The sequence below is a fragment of the Myripristis murdjan genome, chromosome 24 (assembly GCF_902150065.1).
Source record: "Myripristis murdjan chromosome 24, fMyrMur1.1, whole genome shotgun sequence".
Classification (NCBI taxonomy): domain Eukaryota; kingdom Metazoa; phylum Chordata; class Actinopteri; order Holocentriformes; family Holocentridae; genus Myripristis; species Myripristis murdjan.
Window position 1 is genome coordinate 13,072,015 of NC_044003.1, and position 26,794 is coordinate 13,098,808.

The 26,794-nt window shown below is 42.6% G+C and overlaps 1 protein-coding gene across 3 annotated transcripts in view; it reads left to right on the plus strand.

Moving 5' to 3' along the window:
• The first annotated feature begins 9,321 nt into the window (after positions 1–9,321).
• Positions 9,322–26,794, plus strand: part of sash1a (SAM and SH3 domain containing 1a) — a 64,208-nt gene continuing 46,735 nt past the window's right edge. For 2 of the 3 annotated variants that reach the window (XM_030046894.1, XM_030046895.1), the window contains exons 1-2: positions 9,322–10,016; positions 20,673–20,801. In XM_030046894.1, coding sequence (XP_029902754.1) covers positions 9,909–10,016; positions 20,673–20,801 — 237 coding nt within the window. In that variant the 5' untranslated portion in view covers positions 9,322–9,908. Of the gene's footprint in view, positions 10,017–10,154; positions 10,304–20,672; positions 20,802–26,794 lie in introns of those variants that run through there. The other variant, XM_030046896.1, reaches the window with a different exon arrangement.

Genomic DNA, 26,794 nt, shown 5'->3' on the forward strand with positions numbered 1-26,794 from the left:
CTGGTAACTGCATCAATATACTGTTTATCTGTGTGCATGTATGTGTGTGTATTCTCGTGTGTGTGTTTGTGTCCCATAAATCTGAGGTAAGCACTATAAAACTCACCAAGGATAGAACTGCAGGGGATAATTATCCAGTGTGTTCACAGCACACGCGGTCATTAATAACAGCGGGACCAAGCCTATTTTTACAGTACCTAGCTCAGAGGCTAACATATGGCCCTCTGACTGCCTGGGTATAACAGGATATACAAGCGGATTTGATATACATGGCCTGTGCTCTGCGGCTTCATTGTGTTTGGGACGACAGCAGGGGGCACCACTTGGTCCAAATATACTGCTCTCATGTTAGACAGAGGGACTTGGAGGGACGGAGAGAGGAAGGGATATTTTGAAAGGGGATAGCAGGATGGAATTGGACGAGGAATGAAAATGTGACAAAACATAAGTCACGGCAAAGTGTGCCACTAATGAGACAGGATAATTCTAGTTAACTTCAACCTTTTTCTTAGCTTGTGTTAAAAATTTCTAAATGTTCAGTGTACACTCTCCAGGGTTTGAGTACAAAAAGAGATTAAAGCACTACCTTTCAACATGACAACACTCACTGTGCAGTTTCTTGTATCTTTAAATAGACTTAAATTTTGAGCACAGTCAGTTGTCATGATGGCAAAAAACTAGGACAACAACTCTCAGGTTGAAAATAACCAGAATTACTAACCTGAAATTTTAGCCACACTCCATGATTTTGGAGTTCACTGAATTTAAACCATGCTGAAAATGAATATTGCATAATAATGGAAGGGACCTTGTTTGGACAGATTCCCATTTGTAAAAAAACAAAAACCTCTTTTAGCCAAAGTTTAGTTGTTTTTTCAGTTCTGTATAAATTTTGTAGAATCCAATTTCTGAGTTTGGGTGATGTGAAAGTGAATGTGAAATGTGAAAGTGATGTTCCAGTGTATTTTGATGAAGGTGGTCATATCCAGAGCAGTGCTGCAGCAGATGGAGTGGACAGTCAGTAACAACGTATGACACAGTGAATATTATCTGTCCGCCTGGCACTGCCACCCTGACACCAACACAGCTGCCAGCCCGGCTTCAATGACACCCTGCCTCTGTGGAACCAGCACGTCTCGGCTGTCTGCACCTGTGGACTCACACACGCACAAACACACACACTCACACACACTTTATAGCTTGTTTTAACTTTTTTCACACATGCTGGTGAATACATTTTTTTTTAAAAATACAATTTTAACACATTATACCGTCATGGTGATTTCTTTTTCACACGAACATACATGCCCACAAATGTGCCTAAAGCACTAATGCACACCACGCACTATGGGATCCTGCCATTTCACACAGTTCTGCTCAAACCTTTGGAAGCTCGCTTGCGTCCAAAACAACATCTGTCCTCTCGGTCGTGCCTGATTACAACACCCTGGAATCTCAGCTCATGCTCCATCTCCTTCTCTCTCTCTCTCTCTCCCCCTCTCTCTCTCTCACACACACACACACATAATAGTGTAATATAATCACCTTCCACATGACCGTGGGGACTTGCACTGCATGAAGAATCTGGGAATCCAGGGCTTAGTAGAAATATGCTTTGGTTTCATATTAGGGGTTTATCTACACTCAGCACATAAAAGGGACTGGCTTTTACCACAGCATTAATGACAGCATTGATTACAACTTGTGAACACACAAGTAAGAAAGAGCCAGCCAACTATTACATATTGGGACGATATAGGTCGAGATATGGGACATGATTATTTTGACCAAATTTACCACAGTTTTCGGTATTATCAAAGTGTCGCTGGTCCCATCTGTGGGTTCCTCATAACAAATGCATGCTGCACTGCCAAGGTTTGTTCAACTCCATAGAACCTTAGCTGACATGCTAGTAGAGATCCTAAGATTTCCAAAGATGCCAAATATGTCCTGCTGAAGTACAAGGAAATGTGAGTAGAATGATGCATTTACACAAGTAGTGCAACCAGTAGATACAGATTGCATGTGTGCCATTATGGAATATGGGGGCAAAAATCCAGTATTAAAGCTATTTAAGTGGAAAGTTGAAGTAAAATCAGCATTCAAAGGGTTAAAATGTGCTGAAATGGTAATTACTAATACCACCGAAACACACATTAAAATTATTTCACGATGTTTTGTATCAAATACAGTCTGTACCGCACAACGTGACTTTTTAAAAAACACCCAAAACCAAAACAGTTGTTGCAGTAATTAAAATTTTAAATGGGGTTGCCAACTGTCAGATACTGTATAATGAAACCGCTAACCGTCGCATTGCATTTCATATTGCATTTGAAACATCACATTAGAAAAGTGCAGCACACGCAAAATGAGAGGCAGGCAACAAAAAGCATTCCAGGGTAAAATGTTTTGTCTTGGTCCACAGCGGTGTCACCATTTTCCCGACACCATGTTGCTAGAAGTCTGCAGTTCCCTCTCCGGCTTTCTCTTTTATCCTCCACTGCATCTTTGTGGCTATGGTAAATATTGGCATTTTCTTCTAGGAACTGAATTCCTACAGCATAGTGTAATCCCCCCAAGTCTCTGCTCTGGGTTTGAGATATTGTATGCAGAGCGGGCTGGCTTTCTCCTGCAGTTGTTTTTGTTGACATTCCATGCACTGTGTGCGTGCTGTTTGAGTGGTTATACCCGGCGCTGTGTGCTGTGATACACACAGCTGGTTACTGCATGCACCTTTTACCCCATGCAGACATGCTTCTCTCACTCTTTATCTGTTTATTTGTTGCTGCTTTTCCCATTGATTTTCCTGTTGTGTGCTACCCTCACCGCTTTGCATCACACTCTATTGGTGTCTCTCTTTCTTTCTTTCTTTCTTTCACTCTCTTTCTATCTTTCCCTTCTCTCTCACTCCTCTCTCTCTTTTCAGCCCAAAGGTAGTTCCTGTCTGAAGTTAACATTGGCCCCAGCTTTCAAAAGACTCCACTGTTATGCTTGACCAGCCCTATGAAAAGTAATACCTAGAGAACACAAACAGCAAACGCCAGGTATTCATTATTCCTCCCTGTTTTTCAGTAGAAAGGCCAAAGCGTTGATTTAATTTAATGACTTGGTTAGCGGGGTTGGGTGGATGGGGGATGGGTGTGTGTGTGGGGGGGGGTGGGGGGGGGGCAAGGAAACAGTAATTAGTTGTCATGCTAATTGGGTTTGTGTGATAACTCCCACACAAGACTCAGCGGCGTGTGAAGCACCATGGGGCTGGCCTGGCCGCCTACTCTTGTACACACACAAACATAAAACTGCGCACGCACATAAATAATGATAACAAATATACACATCTAAAGTGGTTCAAAGGTAGCGCCTGGGGACAGTCTGGCCTGTGACCCGTCTAAAGCTGAATTAATAACAAGAAAACCTTGATCCCAATTATCCGCAGAGAGAAAGCACGCTGACAACAAAGCAATTAGGATTCAGCAGATCCATGTCTGATTTAGTTATAGGCCTGTATCGTTAGGCCAGTGTGATGAGATCATTAAAAGACAGAGGAAGGGAGGAATAAGCAGTGTAAGATGAAAGGTAGGCTGGCAAAAATACAGTAAACAGCACAAAAAGACGGACGACTATATATGTAATTATAATATATTTAATGAGACCTTGCAATATGTATCAAAAGAAATGTGATCTGTGAGAAGTTCAAATCATTTTGTAACAGTGGGTGTCACTATTTTCAGCTGGGACTTGTCACATTTTGAGGTGAAAATCTCCAAGTATGCATGTTTCAGTGCTGTGTGGTCTTGCAACAGCATTTTTTCTCTGGGGTGGTGTTCTTGATGTCTGTCCACCTTGTTGGTAATCAGCCCCGCCGGGCCAGGACGGGTCATGACCTCCCCCACAGGCTATTTTTAAGGCCTGGGTCACTGACCTCCAAAAAGAGTCACTCTCACTCCCTGTCAAGGCAGGTCCAGCACTCCTCTGCGCCTCGGTCGATCTCTGCTGTGCCTCCCTTTCATGTCGTTATCCCATCTGCATTCTTTTTCTATCTCCAGCTCCTCTTTCTCCATTTCTTCTCTTCAGGCTTGGTTTTGTTATCCTTTTCCACCATCAGCCTCTCCCCCACCTCATACCTCATTTTTCCTGGTTTCCTGCAATCCTAACTAGTGTTGTAGCGTTAAATGACAAGTACGGCTTTTGGGGAGTTTAGCCCATTGATCATTTTAACCAATATCTAACAAGAGGAATGATAACAAAATCATCCTGTGTCTCTGATAGGATGCTCTGTCCAGGGACCATTACATTTTGAGGGAAACATTTGTTAAATACATTTGTGACCTATCTTTCTTTCTAGTTGTTATAGCCAGAGAGTGTCATTTGGTTAGATTTAGGCACCAAATCCCCTTGGTTTAGGTTTGGGGAAAGTTAGGTTTGTGCACAAAATACGATTTGTTTAAGGTAACTCAATGTAAGCTAAAACAAACACCACTGTTGCTTACACAGGACTCAAAATTGGGTCGCCTGAATGAAAGCTGGTTGTTTGACCAATCCACCACCCCACCCTCAGTCTGTAAACTAATTACACACATTTTTTTGTGATATGTAACAAACAAACATAATCTGTGACAAATTACGTTCCCCTTGAAACATAACTGAGAATGCAGTTTAGCTGTAGAAGAACATATTACGAAATAGAAATTGCAGCTGTTAGCCAGACGAAGTTTTACTTTCTGTTGAATTGTAATGGGCTTGGAGACTCTGGTTTCAGATGGCCATAGAAATATGAATTTGGATTACATGCACTTTTTTGACTCTTTCCATAATTTGAATAATGCCAATCGCATTCAATCACTTGGCATACTGTTCACACACTGTTACTGTGTTTAAATGTCAGGATGCTCGATAGACAAAAGCTATCAAATATATACAGAGATTATTTTGCTGTTGGTTCTCAGATAGTGAAACTCAAACAAGTCATTTCAGACCTTAAAATAAAAAGTAAAACTATGACCTAAGGTTTGTGATCATTATAAAGCAACCGACCACCAACAGACACAAAACAATAACAATTTTCAGAAAAGAATTGATTTTGATCCTTGTTCCCAACTCTCAAACTAATCATTATCTTCCTTCTGCTACCTTCCTTCCTTCCTTCCTTCCTTCCTTCCTTCTGTCTCCCTGTGCTCCTGCCTCACATCACCGTTTACTCCTCTCTTGATTTCTCCCCTTTTTGTTTAGACATGCCCCTTGGTTTTCAGATAACCTTGCTGAGCAAACTAGTACTCAGTGCAAAATTAGACGATGCAGTCTAGCTCAGGCTAAGTGCATTCGTCAGCATTCTGCTGCTTCAAAGGAAACTCATTTCTGAGCCTTTCACCTATATACTGTATATGTGCTTTCTCTAGCCTGTGGGAGTATTTCACTGGGTTAATGAATGGACTCAGGTGGGAGGTTAGCTGATTCTCTGTAGATGTAAAGGCTCTTTAATGTCTTTCTGTCTGCAACGATGCCTGCAGGCCCCACAGAGGACTAATGTTCACCAGAGACTCACAGAGCTCTTCCCTGCTCCTATCTCTGCAGGTGGGACAGATTATATGAGGCTGGCCGTTTACAGCTCTACTGTGTGTAGTATATATGTGTGTGTGTACATGTGTGTGTGTGTGTGTGTGGCTTATCCAGAGTACAAGGTGTCCTGGGGGCACTATGAGCAGAGACAGGCCCAGCTGATCAGTGGAATATCAATTTGGCTTATGTGTGTGTCTGTATGTGTGTGTATGTGTGTGTGTGTGTGTGTGTGTGTGTGTGTGTGTGTGTGTGTGTGTGTGTGTGTGCAGGGTTGGGTGTGCACATGTGTCACATTGCATTCAATATCTGCGAAATTTATGAGAGAGAGGGAAAAGAGAGAAAAGAGTATTAGTAATCATAATGATGATAAAATGAAAAATAAACAAGACAGTAAAGGGGATGTAAAAATGTGTAACGTTCATGACCGGAATCAGTATGTTGGCCAAGTATGAAGGTCTGAACGCTATTCTCACACTAACCTACATATAAGTGATTTATATTCATGACATCATCTTTTTCATGAACTGACCCCTATATGTTTTGGGAGCCATGACATCAATTTAGCTTTCTCATCCCATTTTGAGAGCTTACACAAATTTATAGGTACTGCGAATTGGTTGCAGGTGTATCCTCTACGTGTTTATATGCTCCACATTTTTCCCTCATTCCTGAGCAAATGTTCCTCCGGAATCTTTTCCAAAAGTTGATCAGAAGAGAAGGCACTCTAGTGCGGAAAAGATAAGAAAATGGCCAATGGTGATATAAGTAACAAGTGATTAATTGACCCTCCTCTTGTCTGGCAACATGACACCTCGATTAGTGATTAGGGAGGGAAGTAGCTGAGATTGACTCAGACACACACACACACACACACACACACGCACGTACCACATCCCAGCAGTGTTTGATGAGTGTGCACTGAGTCAACACGCTGTTCCTCCTCTCATTAACAGTCTGACCCTTGTGTTTGAGGCTCTCCAGGTGGGGTCACACTGTCTTGTACTGGTGGGGAGAGGGAGGCGGGGTTATCGGCAGGAGCAGGAGGGGGTGAGGGGTGGGAGCGGGCCATTTGACACCCAACACTTCCTTCACTAGAAGGAGAGGCAGGAACAGGGTGGTGCCTCAGTGTGACACAACGTGGTCATCGTTCTCGGGAAACAGAGGAAGATTGATGGATGGAGGGGTGATGTAACAGCGGTATGGACACACACACATGCACACGACCTGCTCCTAGTCCTACCACTCGCTGGTGTAAGCCTGAGGTTGCAGATGGAAGGTCAACAGTGAAGACCCCCGGGTTGTAGACTCGCCAGGAAAACAAAGCTGTGCTTGTGTGAGCGTGTGTTCTGTGTGTTTAGACTGTAAGCAGGATACTTTTGAGCAGCTGACGCTCATCCTAGGTCTGCAGAAGTCATTTTGACCTCCCACTACACGCACACACACACACACACACACAAACCATAGCGAATCACCAGCACCATATGTACGATATGTTCTTTTGTGGCACAGGGGAAACAAATACCAAACTTCTAAATTTCTTTTAAAAACAAAATCAGCCCACTTGTGCTACCTCTTCTTCTATTGTTGTATGAACCACAGTGCAAAAATACAATAGTAGCAGATGTGTGGGACCATTTTGCCCCCCCATGTAATCCATAATGGGCCTCCTACCACATAGCCCTGTGCTGCAGGTGAAAGTTATAGCTTGGGGCTTACCGTGTAACTGTTTGGAATGTGGGGAAGAAACTATAGAGTTTGTTCGGTTCTGTTCTGTTTAGTTTCACTCATATTAGGGCCTGTCAGACGCTAGACTTTTGGAGCTGATGCCCATGTCAATATTTGGGAGTAAAAAAAAAAAAAAAAAAAAAAAAAAAAAAAAACTTCCAACGATGACATATGGTTCAACATTTTTTGGTTTTATACATAAAAACACATTTGTAGCCAGGACTCATCAGATTTGATCATCAAATAGCTGTGATATTTACTAAAGACTTGATATTTTGCAGCGGAACAGCAAACTCCCTAACTTCTTAACACAATCTGCACCACAAACTGTCATCTGTGACACACTACTCCAACTCACTGATATACAAAGCACTGTAAACAATGGAGTCTGCATGGACAAACTAGTTAATCATAACACTGTTTATGAATTACTCGAAGCGCTTTTAGTACTTAGTTTTTTGCATGTTGGTTGACATATATGCCAATAGCAACATATCCGTATTAAGCCAATACTGACTGATATATCTAATTCATACAGCCCTTAATCACTGTTACAGTCTCAAAACGTTTCATAATGCCAACATAATGAGAAGAATAAATGAAAATGGCCCCACCAGCCTTGGAACCCCCCTCACTGAGGCCAAGGAAAACTCCCATGAAAACCTCATTAGGAGAAAAAAAATGGAGGAAACCATGGGAAGGGTTACTTGGAGAGAAATCCCCCTCGCAAGATGGTCAAGACAGTCAGGGGTAAGCTGTTATGGTCCATTTGAATTTATGCTTTGATCATGTCAGATGTTGTCATATAGACTAAGCTGGTTTACAGCAGGTGAGGCGGCATAGCATATAGCCATGGAGAAGAGCTGACTGACACACACACACACACACACACACACACACACACACACACACACACACACACACACACACACACACACACACACACACAGAGTTTTTTCTTTCTTCTGGCATCAGTCACTGGAGCTGGCAGCTGTTGCTGCTCTGAGAGAATGTGTCTGGCAACAACAGGGAGAGACAGAGACACTCTCACGACTTCTTCATTACAATAGAGTTGCCTGCTGGTGGAGCATAACAAACGGCTAATCAGTCAGGATAGCTGCGCAATTTCATGCTTGCTCATAACATATTTAATTTTTTTCAAGCAGGCCTGTCTCTTTATTCTACTCTTATTCAAATGAGATCTGTGGTGCAATGCTGTTACGTTGTTAGATTCAACTACTGTTAGTGTTTTGCTTTGTGTTTGTCTGGGGTCATCCTCATGGAAAGAACACACAAGTTAAGTAGTTACACATTTTTTGTGCCGAACCTCCAGGATAATTGTCTTGTGTTATTGTGAAGCATTCGTCGGGATTTGTAACTCCAATAGGGCACAGTATGCGTCACCCCCCTAAAAAACAATTTTCCCATGCGCTTTTTTGTTTTTCATACAATTGTGTGGAGAAGGTCGCTTTGTTCTCCATCTCTATTCAACGCTGGCTGGAGAGAAGTATTGGTGGAAAAGCCATGTCAGCAAGAGATAAAGGTTTTTTGGTCCCTTTTCCCAGAAAAAAAAAAAAAAAAAAAAAAAATCCTTAGTAATCCTGTAATAAATTTCAGAAGGATACTATATCATAGGAAACCACAAACTATATAATAACATATTGGACCTTTACCGTAAAGTGATACCATGGGAATAAAAAGACAAACAAACATGAAAAATGGGCCAAAGCACTGTAAAGTCAGTGGTGCAAACTGATTGGTACCACAGGCGCATTATATATTGCCACATAGTAGAGATATATAAGATCACTATTGAAACTCACTACCACATGTTCCGCTGAGAAAACTATAGCAACACTCTAATTAGGCTATTCTTTGTTCAGGGATGTGAGATCATTCTTAGCGGGTAGCCTTTACACTCTTGACATACATGGGACAAGTTTTTGCTGTTGTAATGTTTTGCTGGGAGGAGTGAGAGAGGGAGAGAGCGAGAGAGAGAGAGGGAGAGAGAGAGAGAGCGACGAGTGAAGAGAGGGGGGAGGCGCACTGTTTGGAGGACACGGTCTGCACTTCGGGCGTCTTCTCACTCGTTATTTTAAATGGAAATAAGTTTCTCTCTCGCTTTGGTGCAGTTGTTTTAGACGTTTCTCACAACAACCAAGGGATTACATGAACTGTCTGGAAACTTTTTTTGCGCACTTTTGCAACTTCTCCCCGCCTCCCCCCCTCCCCTCCCCACCTCACGGTGTGGAGTTCGCTTCGTGCCCGGGCATAGATCGGCGCAGTGTGGACAGTGGAGCAGGGAACACCCCGCTAGAAAGTTTTTACACTCATGACCTGTTGTGGGGACATAAAAACAGAGTCTTTTACAGCCTTCCTGGTGATTTTGTCCTTGGGATTCATGACATGAGTGTTACGGATGTCCTGTAAACATGACTGGACGCATTTTACGCACCAGCACACTTGGGATTATATCAGGGAATGTTGGAGCATTCAAGAGTAACTTTCTTTAGCAAGAGTTGCCTGGGCACGGATCACGGCTGGTGATCAGGCCACTGCCTCTGGGCTTGAATTGAAGCTTTTCGCCACCGAGGTGAAACTGAACACACCATAAACATTGTAACACTATGGAAGGTGACAAAGGGGCCGCTGCGCCCTCAAACGAGTCCCAGACAGACAGCGCTGCTGCGTCCGACAGTTTCTCCCAACTGTGGACGGACGTAATGGGGATGCTGGTAAGTTTGGGGGTGTTTTTTGGGGGGGAGGGGAGGCAGGATCATAGACTGTAACAACTGACTGATAGATTTCACCCTCGCCCTCAAAGGGGCCACTGATTGGCAAATCGGTGATTGTGTATTGGTGTTGGTTGGTGCGTGAAATCACGCATCCAAACAAGTTGGGAGTGGGTGCCGAGGCCCGCACATCACTCTGCATGCGGCTTGGGCTTCGAGTGGCCTGTTGAGTGAGGAGGTCATACTTTGTGGTCCGATCTCAATGCAAACTGGAATCGAGTGAGAACATGGTAGGTTGCTGCGCTGTTGAGAAATCAGTTCTTTTGTACTTGTGCCAGTCTCATCAGGTTGCATGTGTGTTTGTGTTTACGTGCAACAACTGAGCCTGTAGACCGATGTTTCAACTGTTATGGATTGAGTACATGCTCATGCTGCCTTGTTTCCACAGATGCTAGTCAGTGGACCTTTTGGTTTAGGCCAGGGGTTCCCAAGTTTAGATTCTGTCCTTGGGACCACTGTTTGAAGAAAGTGTTGTTTTTTGTTTGTTCTGTACCAGGCAAAGTCATTCTATGATCTGTACTTATTCTCACAGTGAAAGTTATCATTTTGGGGGGAGTGTTTGTGTGTATTTACATGTCTGATTGGTCATATCACATCAATCCCCCCCCATCAAGTTGTTTGTTTGTATGCCTCCTACACAAGCTTGTTATCTGAGGCAGCAAACAATCAATAGAGAGAGCTGAGATTTTTATTTTTTTTTTTATGTTTGTTTACAGTCATTTTGTGCCTTGAATCCACTGGACTACATGCTGTCCTTTGGAGATATATTGTAACAACACAGATTTCTGCAGCACTGCTTGTTAGCTAGTTTGTGTGGAAAGGCAGCCAAAGCTATCTTAATTTAACAGGCCATGGGATGTGATTGATCCTCTGAACAAATGTTTCACAGCCACTTCCAGTCTCAGTGTTTGAAGACAGAGGTGCTAATTTGGTTTGGTCTGGCACTGAGGATCAGAATGGTGTGTGTTTGCAGGAGGCAGAAGCTGTCCTGCTCTCTGACACCGTGTGGGAGACCTGGGCTCCCAGCCAGGCGATTTATCCAGATTTATTGCACTGGAGGCACATTTCTGTTAGGCCATGCTGAGGTTTGACGTCTTTCCCCTTCAGCTGAAACACACACACACACACACACACACACACACAGCACAGATGACACCTCCACTGCCAGTTTCAGAAAGTTTTTTTTTTTTTTTAACTCATTCCCAAATCGTATCTGTCCAACATGCCCATCTCTAATGTTGTGTGCTCACCACAAGTAGTCCAACCAATAAGTGTGAACTGGTCTTATGTAGTTGTGATAGTTTTGAAGTGAAAATAAACTCATCTTCACAGTATTTCACCATAAATTTGGGAACATCAAAGTAAAATGCATCACTGTGCACCGGGCTTGAAGTTATGTTTGGAAAAATATACCTTGTGTTTTTTTGTTGCTTTCAAAAAGTTTCTTGGAGCTGTGAATAAATTAAATATTAATGTCAGCTACCTACCTACCCTGCCAGTAAACATTCAGTGCACTATTTATATCAAAACGATTGATGTCAGCAATGGCTGGAACCTTGCTTCTGGGAAACCTTGATAGCTGTGACAAACTTAATGTCCATTTTTGTGGCAGGATGGATAATATTTTTAACAAAACTGTTTATCACTAAGCTTGGGAAGCAGAGAAAAATCTGGTTGGTCTGTGTACAGTAGCTGCTGATTGTGAGTGTCTCCTAAAAGTTGAGCTACAGTCAGTTTTTCCACACTGGCCAACTAACTAGTCAACCACTATTATATTTCCTGGGTGTGTTGGGATGATCATGTCTGAAGAAACTGAATGGACTTGTGGTAACTAGTTTGTTGAGTTCATGGCAGTGTGTAGTGTCTGAAGTCAGGCTAATGGTTTCTGACAACTCCGGAATATTAATTCCCTTTGCCATAATTTTGCACTTCTGATGAAATATTTTCAGTCTTTCAGAAAGGTTTGCCAGATTAAACTTTTATCTACACGCTTAAATCAAATACAAAGTCATTAAATACACCCATGTCTGTCCATTTCAGCAGAACTCATATTTTTGAATGACTTGAATGCTGATTTAGGTTGAGCTTATTTCAGTGAATTTTATCTAAACATCAGGCTCAGTCTCATAAATTTTTATGCAACCTGTGAAATTAATCGCCTGAGCTAAATGAATACCTTTTTTCCTTAGAAGCAAAATGGCTTACTTACATACAGCCTTTGCACTATGTAATGTGTTTCAATGACTTTTGTTATAATTGGGTCCTATATGGGAAAGACCTTTCTGAATTTGGGTTTTCCCCAAGCCCTTTGAACCAAGTTAAAATAGTGATGCAGATGCACTGATCCTGGCTGCTTGCATGTGAGGACGAGCCTGAATACTTGTTGTGATAGATATCTGTCCTGATAATCTCCAAGCCACCATGCTCACTCCACTTTACCTGTTTTCTGCTGCTTATGTCTCAGCATAATATCGAAAGGCCAAAACTATTATGGCCTTTTTCATAGGTCAAGTCCTTGCACACATTATGCATTAAAACAGACTCTAGCAAACAATTTCTGCAGTATAAAGTATAAAGTAAGCTTGTGCAAGTTTGCACCTTTTATAATGGAATCCCATGGTGCTGAAAGTCGATGAAAGGGCACGATGACTGGTATTATCCTGAGGAGTCGCCATCTCTGAGGTTAACCATACACAGCAGCCTGTTGTGGAATGTGTTTAATAAGAATACCTAAGTGAGCCAGTCATTAATTTGTGGTTGAAGCCAAGTAAACAACCCTCAAGCTAATTAACACTCAAAAGCAGTTTAGGAATGCAGGGAACAAGAGCTATGGATGTTTTAAGTTCTTGGATTTACAGATGCCTGAGTGAGTTTTTACTTCTGTACCCAACTGCATCTGGAGACATGTTTTTTTTTTTTTTTTCCCCGAGTCCTCAGATGTGAACATTCTTTCTTGAATGTTAAATGAGCCACATTAAAGCTATTTGACTGGAGACATGAAACTTTGTCTCAGTGTAATGTCTTTTGAGGTGCGTGTGTGTGTAATGCAGTTCCAGATTTTCATGAGAGTCCAACCCACAGCCTCTATTATGCATTCGCACAACCATAGCACCTCCACTGGCAAACGTTTTTTTAGATTGTACAATTTACTTTTTACCTGGAATAGCTGCTGCATCTCTAAGGAAGCCTTCGTTTTCAGACATGGCCTCAGGCACCGCAAGTTTCTAATTGTGCTCCTTCTCTGCTAAGATTATTTGATCACCTGAACAGCTGACAGTCATCCTGTATTCCCTACTTGCTCTTCTGAAAGAAAACTCTTATCCCACTTTGCTTGAAAGTTCATCTTGAGCCAAGGCCTTGGGGAATATTTTGCTTGCCTGCAGAGAAGCTTTTTGTCTGTTTTCAGAGAGTTTTGTAATGTTCTAAGGAGTGTGGGCGGAGGTTTGCACATTTGGAAAGCTCTGATTATATAGCAAACAATGTTTCATCTCTAAACCTAAGGCTTTGATTCTGCTCTCGAGACACAATTATTGATTGTGTCTGGGAAACATATGGTTAGACCAAGTGATCCTTATTTGTTTCCTCCCACACAGCACTTCGTAGTGTGTGGTATGTATGCTTCAGTCCTTTTCTGTCAAACGAGGGCTATTTGAGCTACTTTGTAACATAGTGTTCTAACATACTGTACACTATCAAAGCTTAATTTTGTCCATCGCTGCCCAGACTAGCCCTGTCTAGCTCAGCTCAGCTCTCCCTTGCTCACCCTTTTTTGACTGCATTCATTATTTGGGTCATATGGAGATCTGGCAGGTTTCCTTTGAGGCACCAGTGCACTGTTCTCTGAGACCCACGGATATCCTCAGGAAGCCCTCTTGAAGCCGGTGGGCTGTGGCCCCTTCTCTTCCTCGACAGTGTTCCCCGTTGGCTCCAATGGGCAGCACTTGTCCTTTCTGCCAGACCTCCACTGTCTATATGTTCTGTGGAATTTAACACTTCCTTGACCATTTTTCTTGCGAAGATGCTGGGTGATGGTTTATGGTAACTTGTGCAGGACCGATGCAGTCTCACTTTCTCAGGCACCTGTCTTACCTCATCTTTTCCTCCATCCCTCATATCTCATCCTCCCCTCATCTTTCTCATCTTGGTCTGTTTAATGTAATTGGTTGGCGGCTGCACTTACACCGCACCAGTCCAGGAAGTTTATCTCAGGTTGAGGATGAGGATGGTCAGCTCTTGGCTGAAGCAGGAGCCTCAGGGGGTGAAGGGATACAGGGCTGGGTGGAGTGAGAGATTGCTTACCTGCCTTTGCTTTTATGATGAGTTGTGTGGGGACTGCAAGTCAGGTAGTCTCTCGCAGGTTTGGTTTGTGTATCTATGACACAAAGTGAAACAGGATAATTCAGTTGTCTACCTCATTCAAATAGCACACACAATTCATTTCAACACAATACAAGTGAGTGGGTGGCAATTTCAACCCACAGCTCCCGTCCTGAGGTTGTGTATCAAGTGAAAGTGATCGTACTGCTTGACATTCTAGCATTACATCAAATGCATGACTCTATTGTCATCAGTTGTCATTGTTCCTCCCTCTAGAGTACAGCTAGTCACAAGGCCAGCCCTGTAACAATAGCTCCTGCCATGTACACCACAACTCAACCCCTATACGTGACTGAGCCTCACTGTGATAAACGGCACTGTCAGGAATGTGTACCTAAAGGATAGACCAGAACAAACATGTTAGGCCCTGGACTAATGGTTTTTAGCCTTTTGGAATGTGTCTCTTGCTGGGTATGACAAACAAGCACTTTCTTTGAGAGGCTGCTCAACATCTAACACGCTGTGGAAAACATGAATTGAATGTAACTTGATTGAGAGATTAGCTCTGCAACTTGGCAGTGATTCCTGAGCACGCGAAGGGCCCGAAGTTGTCAGCACCCATGAGCTCTGCCTCACATGCTGGCTGTGGAATTTTTTAATAACTTTACAAGAGAGAGCTTTAGTGCGACGTTCAGATGGTCTTTCTTGAAGAAATAGTCTGTTCGACTGTGAGCTTCCCATTTTTGCCGATGTCTTTATCTGAAGTGAAAGAACAGCTTGCTGACTCAGACTTTTTACTCTGCGAAAGTTAAAGTGAGTGCTACAGGATCCTTTCAGTGGAAGTGTTGAATGGCAATACTCAGGAAATGTGTTCCACCAGATTTACCCTAAAAAGAATAAATCCTTATTCGCACAGCATGGGACTCCCAGCGCATTAACTGCCCACACTAAATGTTTCATCCAGGCTGTTTAGTTTAGACCTCGGGTAAATGAATTACGCCTCCAACAAAGGTATTTCCATAGTTTTTAGCTGTGGTCATTTCTTCAGTACTGACACTGGCCAAGATGGTGGAAGTTGAATGTACCGTTGAAAGATTAGCAGCTATAAGGATAAATGGAGCATTGCACATCATGGCATCATAAACTGGTAAAGATTACATGCATTTCTCGGGTAATCATAGTAGCAGATACAGCGTGGTGGACCAAAATGGTAGATTCTTTTATATATTTTAGATTTTGACAGTGTGTACTGACTTTAAGATGTAGAGGTTTCCACACAGCACATGGTTGTCACTAAACTCGCACTGTTTAATGCTGACTTATGCCTGCAGAACAGAAACCTTCAGATTGCAAAAAAATGCCAGGAATGCCATGGCTAATTGATTAAGTGAGCAGGGGTCAGTAGGCCTTAATGCTGTTTCCATTCTCATCTCCTCCATCATGCTGCCTTGTGTGGCCATGTGGAGCCTATACATTTATACTCACATGAGGTAGATTCCAATATGAAAGCTGAGGTAATTTGATTTTTCTGCATGAGAGACATGGGGAGGTAACATTTGTGCACTGGAATGTAGGCATGACTGCTAATCATTTGCATTCCTCATAACGATTCTTGCAATGTGAATAAATGAGATATTGTGTAAATCCCCTGGCCCAATAGCATTCAAATCACACATTACTAAAATATTCTCCCAGGGTGGTGCAACGGCAGTAATTTGTCTTCCCATAGTGTAAACAGCATGACAGCAACTCACTCAGTCATTTCACAGTGGTTTGTGTTTTTAGGTAGAATAACTCCTGCAATTTTTTTTTTACACAAATAGTATTTTATCTGAAATTTCGTTTAGAGAGTTATGTAAAGTCTTGGATCAGAACTGAACCACAACAGTGTTATCATTTCACTTAGACAGACTTCAGCTGACCAGGGAATTGAGAGTATCCATCTTGATGGAACAACAGCATCTTGGCCTTGGACATAAAATATTTGTGGTTTAATCTCAAGGCTGTTGTATAAACTTGCACATTTTCTTATATGTGCACACATAGACACAAACTCACTCACATACCATTTGCATTTGCCTTGGGTGTTGTCTTTTGTATGGCTTTTGTTCTTGTGTCAAACTGGGGTGTTGACCTCATGCACATCCAGGGTGGAGAGGCAGTTACATCAGCTGGGACGGTACTAGTCTTGACTGCAAACAGAATCTAAAATTGTTGTCAGGGAAGTTCTTTGTCAATTGTTTATATTTTGGGAAAGTTTTCTACTAAACGCCTTCCATATTCAAGAGATACTTTCAGAGAAGGGAATTTTTAAATGGTGATTGTTTGCGATGTTAACGAACAGATGCCCATATGTTGTCTAGGCCAGATAAAGCACTGGGTGATAGATTTAAGGCCTGCCTATAGGATCTTTGTTAAAGATAAAGCTTTTCTTTAAAGCTCCTCTGCCCAGACTGCAGATGTTTCATCCCCCTCTCACCCCGTGCTACCCCACAAATCATCCCACGTCCATCTCCCTCCAACCTTTTCCAGCTTACTGTGTCTACCTCTGTCAGACCGCTGTGTGCTCTCCTACCTGCCCTCCCACACGGGCAGATTGACCCTTAAACACAAACACTCAGCCGGTTGTCTCCCAGTGCAAACAATCAATCTTCCATCCATTCCTCCTTATCGTGTTCTCTCACTCAATCTGTAGCCCTTTTTTTTCACAGCCTGTTCAAGGCAGGAATGTTGTGCCATTGTTCCGCTTTGCCATTCTGCGTAAAATGTACAAACATGGAACGGGCGACATTGTTGTTCCAGCGTTACGCCCAGCAGTGGAGGCTGTCACAGAGCTAAATTGATGTCTGTGTAAAGCGGACAGGACAGGACTATGCTGTCATGAGTTTTTTTTTTTTTTTTTTGTGCTAGAAGGGCAACAGGATTTTAAATTGATACATATTCATTCATTATGGCCTTTCCCTAAGTTAGCCATAACCACCTTATGCCTAAATCTAACCTTAACCAGGAACCCAAAATGACCATCCAAAATTCCCTAAATCCACCCCTCAAAATTTGGAAATGCTGACACTGGAGTGTTAAATGTCACACCGGGGCAGAATTATGCCAACTTCGTTTGGTACAGTGTAAAAAAACGGCAATATTGCGGGATCTTTGTGTAAAAAGGGCTTGTGTCCCCTAAAGGCAGTTACTCTCTCCTCTCTTGTCCAACCTCCACCCCCCTCGCACACACTTACACATACACTGTGGATACACACAACTGTGTACTTAAAGGGGTGCTGAGCAACATATGGGGGGGTGGGCTTCTACGCAGTGGTACAGCTGGGACCAGCTGTGTTGGAGCTCCATGAGCTAATGCCAGTGGAGGAATCCCAGATATCTGCACATACAGACACAGATGTATCCTTCTGAGACATGGTGGAGAAAATCAATGTGTAGCCCAACAAATCATACGAGGCTTTACCTGTGCATAGCTGAGGTTTACATTACATCAAACCCCAAAGTTCCTGCAGACAGGCCAGACAGTTGCATGAGAACGACCATACATCAATATTTCTGCTGTGGTGGCACATTTCTGTCAGTCCCAACTAATCCACCAGTGTTAACCCTAATCGGGGTGGTCTTTAGTCTGTCAGGAGTGGGCGTACTGTCAGGACAGGTTCCCACTTCACTGTGGGATATGTTGAATAGATCAGTGTAGTCTTGGCATGTTTATGGTGATTAAAACACCCTGGAGTTCCCTAATAAGAGCGTGCTTTCAGTCAGTGTGAGGAATGACAGGGATAGCATGTGTCTGCCCAGAGAGTATTCCCACTGGGAATCTCAGTCATCTCAAACCATATGTGTGGACATAGCAGGAGCTCTCAAGTAATGTTTCTGGGAGGATAGATCACAGCCAGACAAACTGCGCTTTTGAGACACAAGGGGAGAAATCATGCACGTTGTTAGTCTGTTACACTCTGTGAATAATCAGTAGTTGTCCTCCATAACTCAGTCCCCTGAGTTGGTTTGTGAATTACTGGACTGCCTGTTTGTTTTGGTCCAATGTTGTTTTTGAAATCTCCAGCATCTGTGTGCATGCATGCTAATGTGTGTTCTGTCTTTGAGCAGACACCCATCACTGAAGAAGCCCCTGTGCCCGTGTGTGTGTGTGTGTGTGTGTGTGTGTGTGTGTGTGTCTGTGTGTGCGTGTGTGGCACACTCCACAGTACCCCATTCATCTGTGGCCTGGCACTCAGATAGGGAGTCCCGTTGAGAGAGACAGAGACTGAGAGAGACTGTTCGAGCCCTACACAGTGACTCAATGCTAGCTGTCTGCCTGGCACAGATTAGATCAACACTGATGAATATTCAACAGTTAACCATCACTGCTAGAATGGCCTACATTTTCACCAAGGCAGAAGATAGGAGCTAGTCCTCTCTCCGATGTCCTGCAGACAATCTCAAGGGATTCATTTAAAAATATGGGCAATTTGAAATTGATCAAAAATCCAGTGTCCTCCACTAACAAAATGATAATTTTGATTATATTTATGGCAATGGTCTTAGCTAAATAGGTAAATATTTTCCACTAGTTGTTATTCATATGAATGTGACAACATTTTTTAAATGGCCATTATCTCATTTTTGAAACAAAAGCATCCATGTCTGTGCTAAGCTTGTAGGGAACCATCATTTTGTATTCACTGACTTTCTCAAAGTTTTATAGAACCCTAATAATAAGAAGTAACCTAGCGACTGATCTTAAACATTATATCCAAGGAGTATTCTGTTGAGTAAGGTCATCATTATTTGTAGCAGAGCTTCCTCCCCAAGTCATAAACACATATCTTCCACACAAAGACAGGAACTGTGCTGACCCAAACTACAGCTCACTGGAAGAGCGTGTTTGGTTTTGATTTTGGACAATGTCTGAGAAGGTAAAGGGCATCCCTGATACGGGCCTCGACGAAGACAAAACCCAGGAACAGAGTGTGCCTGGCCCAAGTCACTTATTGTGGGGGATCTGATAAGACTGAATCAATTGCCAGCGTATATGTGTGCAGACCTTTTATTACGGGCTATTTTGGCTTTGAATGGGGTGTGTGAACAGATGGCCGTATGGGCAGAGCAGAACGTTTGCCACCACACATATATGTTTTTCCAGTTTGCACCAGTTTGTACTTTGGAGTTAATGGTTTGTCAAGGTTGTGGGCCAGTGGGGCTGTGGATCATTGAGACTAGAAACACACATAAAAGGGATGTAACGATAAAGGATTTTTTTATCTCGCATCGCAATAAATAACACTGACAAAAAGTTGATCATGATGAATTTCCATGATCAGAATGTTTGTACAGTACGATCATGATTTCCTGATTTATATATGCAATAAAAAAATATTTGTTTCTGAACAAAATGTAAGGTAAAATGATGCCAGTATCTTTTAGTGACATTTTAAGACTTCTAAGCATTTTCTGCAGATGATATCGTAAATTATTTTGGCCAGGTTAATCATGACGTCAGATTTTCATATTGTCCCATTCCTAACACACACACACACACACACACACACACACACACACACAAGCACACACTCCCATATAAACTACTTTTTCCCCATCTTCTCTTAACCCTACCAACCTTTTACATACGGAAGTAGCCGAGTCTGCTGTATTTCCGATTTTTCAGTAAAATTACTAGTACCAGTCTATCAAATGATTGTGTGTGTATGTGAGTCATTAGGTTTGTCTGTGTCCCTGTGCCACCCTACCGCCATGCCAGGTTTACCAAACTGCATGCCTGCTGGCTTAGAAGGCATCTTTCATGTGCCACTAATTGTTTATGTATGTGGCAGTGGATTAATCAAGCTGTACTTATGGCACATGTGGAAAACGTTGGGCCTGTCAGGCATCTGATCATGGTCCTTCTCCTGGCCTGGAGCACTGCTGTATTGAAGCTGCTCTAAAGGTGTAGGCAGCATTAGGGAGTGAGGGGTTACATGGATGTAGATATGAGGTGAACAGGGAGTGGCTCAGTTCAGAGTTGAACACAGTCTTTCTTACATATGTAAAAAAAAAAAAAAAACAAGGTTGATTTGAGGAAAATTCTTCAAACAAGTTGATTTCCACTGTTTTCTGATATATTTTTTTTGATTTACTGCAAGATTAAATAACTTGTCAAGATGCATATTTTTTGCAATGTGGTCTGCTTTTTTGTGTGCAGAATTGGATGATAAAAACTGCATTCCTTCCTCAGGATGTTGTAGTCCACCAATCACCCACCCTCTGTCTTCCTTCCTTCAGGATGGTTCTCTTGGCAACATAGATGACCTGGCCCAGGAGTACTCTGAGTACTACAACACCTGCTTCAGTGACGTCAGCGACCGAATGGAGGAGCTACGTAAACGCCGCGTCTCCCAGGAACTCGACATGGTGAGTATACATGTGCTCAATGTACATGTGGTAATATCAATTGAGCCACAACACAGCTGGAGGCCACAGCAGCTCTTGCTCTACACTTGGCTCGCATGGCCACATGTGATTGCATGATCTTTTTTTTTTTCACAAATCCTTTAATAATGACCTCAAAAATCCCCCTTTCAAAGTAGTCCCATAGCTTTACAGAGTATAATTTCCAGAAGTGCAGCCAACAGCCTGGCAAGTAAGGAACAGTGAGGGAATGAATATCAATGTATACGCTAGGGCTTGTGGCTTTCTTCAAAAGCAGTTTGGCTTTTCTCAATCTGAATGCATTGTGTTCTGCAGATCCATTAGGGTGGGTGGGGTGTAAAGGGGTCCTATTCACAAGGAAGTAGGGTAGTGGGGCACCCCCTAGGTTGCCAAGCTACAAGTGAAGGTATGAAAAAATGTTGCTGGTATTGCCTAACTCCATGCTGCAGCACACTAACCAATGGGTCCACATGCATACAAACAGTGAGGGAGAGGGTTATGTTAATATACATCATTTCATAATCGCCCTACCACTCTGTTCATGGTAAATTGCATTGGCTTTAGTCGTTCAGAATGGTCACTTGGGTTGGAGGACCACAAAATGTAAATGTTGGCATTTAGGAAGATGCATTCATTACTCCTTCCATAGAATTTACTCATGCCTTATGTTAAGCAGACACTAGTGTCGTATTACCTCTATTTTTATTTTTACCACCAACCGAAATGTCTTCTTCTCTTTTTTTCTGTCACCACTGATTTTCCAGTTTAACAGGAGGAAAAGCAGAGAGGTAGCATTCAGGGTAGATAGTCATTAACAGAGCTTATATGCCTGTGCCTCTCAAAGGCAGCCATGTGGTTTTGGTTGAGCTGACAGGTAGGGCTTAGATACGGATCCTATAGCTGATTTGTGATCCTCTCGCTCCTAAAGATTGTTGGCAGAGATCCTGTTCTCACAGCTTTCAGGAGAGTTTGCCAAGGCTAAAGTCATGACTAATAATACAGATATGATACTCAGATATGTTTAACATCTGATCTTGTGTTATGTGTTCTTGTGTGGCCACTGTCTACTGTTTGTGCTGCTTTTTCCATTATGAGAGTATATCAGTGTTAAAGTGGAGGAATAATGTGGATCACTCCTCTGCATGTTGTGGGGCTGAGAAGGTTTCATCCTGAGGAGATAAAACGGGGGAAAAGGAAGCAATAAGAGCTGATTTTACAGCCCATATAGGAGAAAAGAGGAAAGGAGCCGGCTGGGCCCTGAGCCTGGAGCCCAGGACATGAGCAGGATAAGGATGTGAACAGAGGAAGATGAAGGGAGGAGGAAGAGGGGGTGAACAAGGAGGAGGAGGAGTGGGGAATGTGAGAGCCTGCAGCTGTTCTCCCCCCCTGCAAAGTTTGGCAGCAAAAGATAGGAGGAGAAGAGCAGAAAAAAATTAAGGATGTATTGGTCAGATGACAGCTTTTTGAGAGCACCGAATACAGAAGTATAAACCCACATTGTATAGACTGAACTTTACCTTGGATTTCAGCAATGTCCTTTTCTAAAATTAACTTTAGGGAGAAAATCAAGTCTGCGTTTTGCTGAACTACTGCTTTTACACAAGGGTGAAACTAGGTGAAGATCTATCCTCCTACCCAATATTATTACAATATCATATTGCTAAAGGGTATTGATGAACAGTTTTCCTGCCAGGTTTTCTTGCTCCATTTTCCCACTGTGCAGGTGTCATGTGTCCGGACTGGATACTTGCATAGACTGCAGCAGAATCTGTGGCAAAATAGCTGTAAAACTAGAACAAAAGAATGCAAGAGAGAGGTTGAGAAAGAAATACACTAGAGGAGACTGAAAGTCACACAGACAGTGCATGGGACGGTGAGGGGCTTTAAGAAAGAAACACAGAGAGAAACAGACAGCGAGAGAATAGAGAATGACTCTTATGTCTTGTGAAGGGTGTCCAGAAGCCAGTGGCTGCCAGCCAGTCTCATCCAGCCGTCTCCCTGAGGACCAATAGCAGATGGTTAGAGAAGGTCACGGTGCCAAAGGGCCACACGGATGGGTTGGCATTTAGCGAGCAATACACTTGAGGGACATGGCCTTTAGGGAAAGACCTGTCACTGCTAAAGGGTACAGGAGGGTGGTGACGGTATAAGGCTCTTCGAGACCCACTCCCTTTCCGGTCATTGTCTTTTTCCTCTTCTCTCCATCCTCCAACGTAATAGCTCAGTTCTTGTCTATTTTTGTCTTTTCACTCTAATCTTCCAGCATCTCTTCTATGGTAACTTATTGGGACCAACCTGTGGTCACTCAGTCACCCCGGAGCAGCTCTGGCTTGAAGGCATGTGAACCCAGGGGTCAGATGCCACCTTGGTTGTGACCTTTCATGGTCATCGCACTCATGCTAAAACAGGAGGTAGGGGTCAAGCTGGATGTGACACTGGACAGTGGCAAACTGGATTCCTAATTGAAAGGAGCTTAAGGTTAGCACACAAGGACTGTCTGCCCCTAGTTCTCAAGAGCAAGCTGACAGTTCACAGACTGGTGTGTTGGTGAAACTGCCACACATCTGGGAATGTGCCCTTGTTGAAAGTCCCAACAGAAAACCCCCAATGTCATCCTTGGTCAGAATTACGGCAGTGCCAAAGGAGAAGCTGTCGCATTTCACTTTCTGTTCTCTAAAATTCAGCTTAGTTGAATTTGAGGGTCAGAGGACATTTGTGGTTTATTTTATTATTCATGTACTTTTTTCCTTTTTGTTTCTTGTTCAGAAATTATCTCTTCTTCTTCTTCTTCTTTTTTTTTTTTTTTTGCATAAATCAGTGGCACTCAGCATAGGCCTTTTGTTTGTTTTAATTTGCACAGCAGGTCTGCCAGTCCTTCAGGGGCCTGCACCATTGAGTAAAGTGATGGTCGTCTCTGTTATAGTTAGAATTGGGGCGCTTCAACGCAGCGCCATTAAGAACTGATGACAGAAGCTCTCCTGGAGATGGCTATCAATGCACCCATTTCCTGCCTGACCTCCGCTGAGCTGGTCCTCTGCGTCTTCATGTTAGTTTTATGAGTAGCAGGGACACAAAGGGTTAAATAAACATCCCCTTCGGGAATGCGACCTGTGGATTAGCTCTGTCGCACAGTCTCCTGGCTCTCCTATAGAGAACCAGAGTTTGAACAGCTCTCACTAAAAGCACGACCCACCGGCTCAGTGATAGTTAAGCCTTTATTGCTCTAAGTGATGGGAAGCATTGCAATGTAGTGAAGAGTTCAGCAACTTTCACACAACATGTTGTTTCAAGTGACAGGCCGAAAAGGTCAAATACATAGGCAAAGACTTAGACCTTAATGCAACCTGACTGACATTTAAAACTGCTTTTTTATTGTTTTAGATCAGACACAAATGTTAAACAGTGAGGCCAGTTTCCCTTTGTCAACACAGACTTAAAAACATACTATGTTTTCTAATTTGAAATACATGAAGTATACAGTACATGCAGTATATTATGTGTTTTTGGATAATTGCTACTGTAACTGATGCTGATATAATTAACATAATTAAATGCTCAACCTTTGCTGTCTTTATAGTAATTTAACCGATTTACAAAATATCAACCATGGCTCTGTCCAATGAAAATAACATGGCGTTCCAGCTTACATGCAGATTAGTGCATGTCAGTAAACATTTGACAATTCTGATACTTTTCCTAAAAAGATTTTTTTTCTCTCTCTTTTTTGAGGTCTTGCTGTTTGCATCCCTGTTATTTAACACTTGTCTTTCCAGCCCAATCTCATAGTATTTTGTGCAATTGTCACAAAATTTAATCTACACATTTGTGTCCCTGGACACGAACTGTCCTTTTTTTCATGACAGCATGACATTCAAAGTGAATCATTACAGTTTGAAGTATGTTTCGTGCCTGGACCGTATGCTGTTAGGTTGTACGAAGAGCGTGAAGGTCTGTGTTTAGAGGAAGTTAACATTTTGTAATGTTAACCATGACCTTTTTCTTAACCAAGCTGAACCAAGTTGTTTTTTTGTGGCTAAAGCTACCAGATTTTGGATGTAAAGGAAAAAGCATTTCATGATACAAGTTAAATTTGTTATGCACCAAAAGGAAAATTCATGTTCAAGGACATTAATCAAATTTGTGTCCATGTGCACAATAGAAAATTGACAATGCCTATCTTGGGACACTAATCTCTAGATTAAATTTTGTAACATTTGCACAAACTACTGTCAGACAGGGTCGATCTTTTTCTTGTTATCACATTTTTTTTTTTCAACCCAAAGCAACATGCGTATAGTTTTATTGATGCTTGTGTAGTATTTCACCTTTCTCGGAGTGACTGTGGTGGCACCAAAGATAAAAACATGCTCAAACACTGAGATACGAGGGCATGCATCGACTGGCTGGTGGGATGAATGAATAGCCCGGGGAGGGAGACATCAAGCTAGATATTAACATCTCTCCCAAACCACAGCAATGGAACAAAGTACATAAAACATCCATAAATCAGGACAGGTCATTTTGGAATTTGTGGTTGCAGGGCAAACTTTTCAGCTCAAATTTATATGGTGTGAAGGCCCATTTTCATCTAGAAGGAACACCATAAAGGTAACTTTATCGGTACACTGTTGCTCAAGCGTTCACACGACAATAATATCTGTGATAACTTCCTCAGCACACAAAGCCGTAACTATAGTGAGCTACTGAATGCTCTCATTCCTGGCTTTCTCAGATTTTGGTTGAAAATGTTTCATTAAACTAAACTTTATAGCCATCGTTTCGCATGTTTTTATAATTATCATTGTAGTGGGAACACTTAAATTTTAGAAGGAGATAATTGGGCCTCAAGGGTTACCAAAGAGCCGTTGAAAAGATTAAAACTGCCTGTTGTTTTTACCCAAATCATCCAGTTGTCAGTAGCGCTGTTCAGATCTATGAAGGTAAACACCTTTGACACAAAACACACATCAGCTGGTGTCAAATTGATCCATTGGCCCTAGGAATGCCTGGTAATGGTTTCTAGCTGAGAAGCACATCAGCAGGGGGTCAAGACTCAAGTTCAGACTCGCTCTGGTGTTTTGTTGTACCACGAGGTGAGGCGATGAACAGGGTAGTTATGGGCTAATGCAAGCATGAAGTTCATTCGTCAAAGTGGGTCAGTTCAACGGGGTTAGACCCACAGCTTGAAGAAACACAAACTCCTCAGTGAATGCTGTTGCTTATTTATCTTTTCTACCTTCAGGCCTTTGCTTAGCAGCTTGAACAGAGACCGGCCTTTGTTACGATAAGATTGCCTCCTATAGATGCTTGCATGACTCTATATTGGCGTGACCCTTGTGTAAAGCTGCTGGTGTATTTGTAGTTTCATTATGATTTATTAGTCAGCATTGGGGTTGTGACCCTTTCCATTGGAATTTGTAATAACCTTGGTATTTGTCTTGAAATACCAAGACAATGACAGTCCACAGGGCTTAGAACGGCCTTACACTTTTGCATGCAGGCTTGTGCACACACACACGCACGCTTTCAAACTCCTCTGGAAAGGAAGCACATAGAGGTGTTACTGAGGATTTCTTTCCCATTAATGGACTCAAGCACATTGCAAGACAGACTGTGTTCGACCCTGCCCACTGAAAACATGTATTTCCTGCTTCTGTGTGTGTGTGTAAGTGTATCACTGCATTCTTGGGTGTATGTGTGTGTGTGTGTGTGCAGGCGTGACTGCATGTGTATGTCTGTCCATGAGATATGGAAAAGTAGCTTGTTCTGCAGGCCTGCCCTGTTTTGATCAGGTTCCTCCACTAACGTCTTTTTGGCTTTGTACCAGGCTCTCCGGTTGCCCCCTGTGCCTCCATGCCTCCTCAGCACATGGCATACTCCTGCCCACCAACATCGGACATGCCCACCCAGAGTTACCCAACCATTCCAGTTGGCATGCTTACCACTGAGCCACCTGGTCTCCGTAGTTTTGCCAC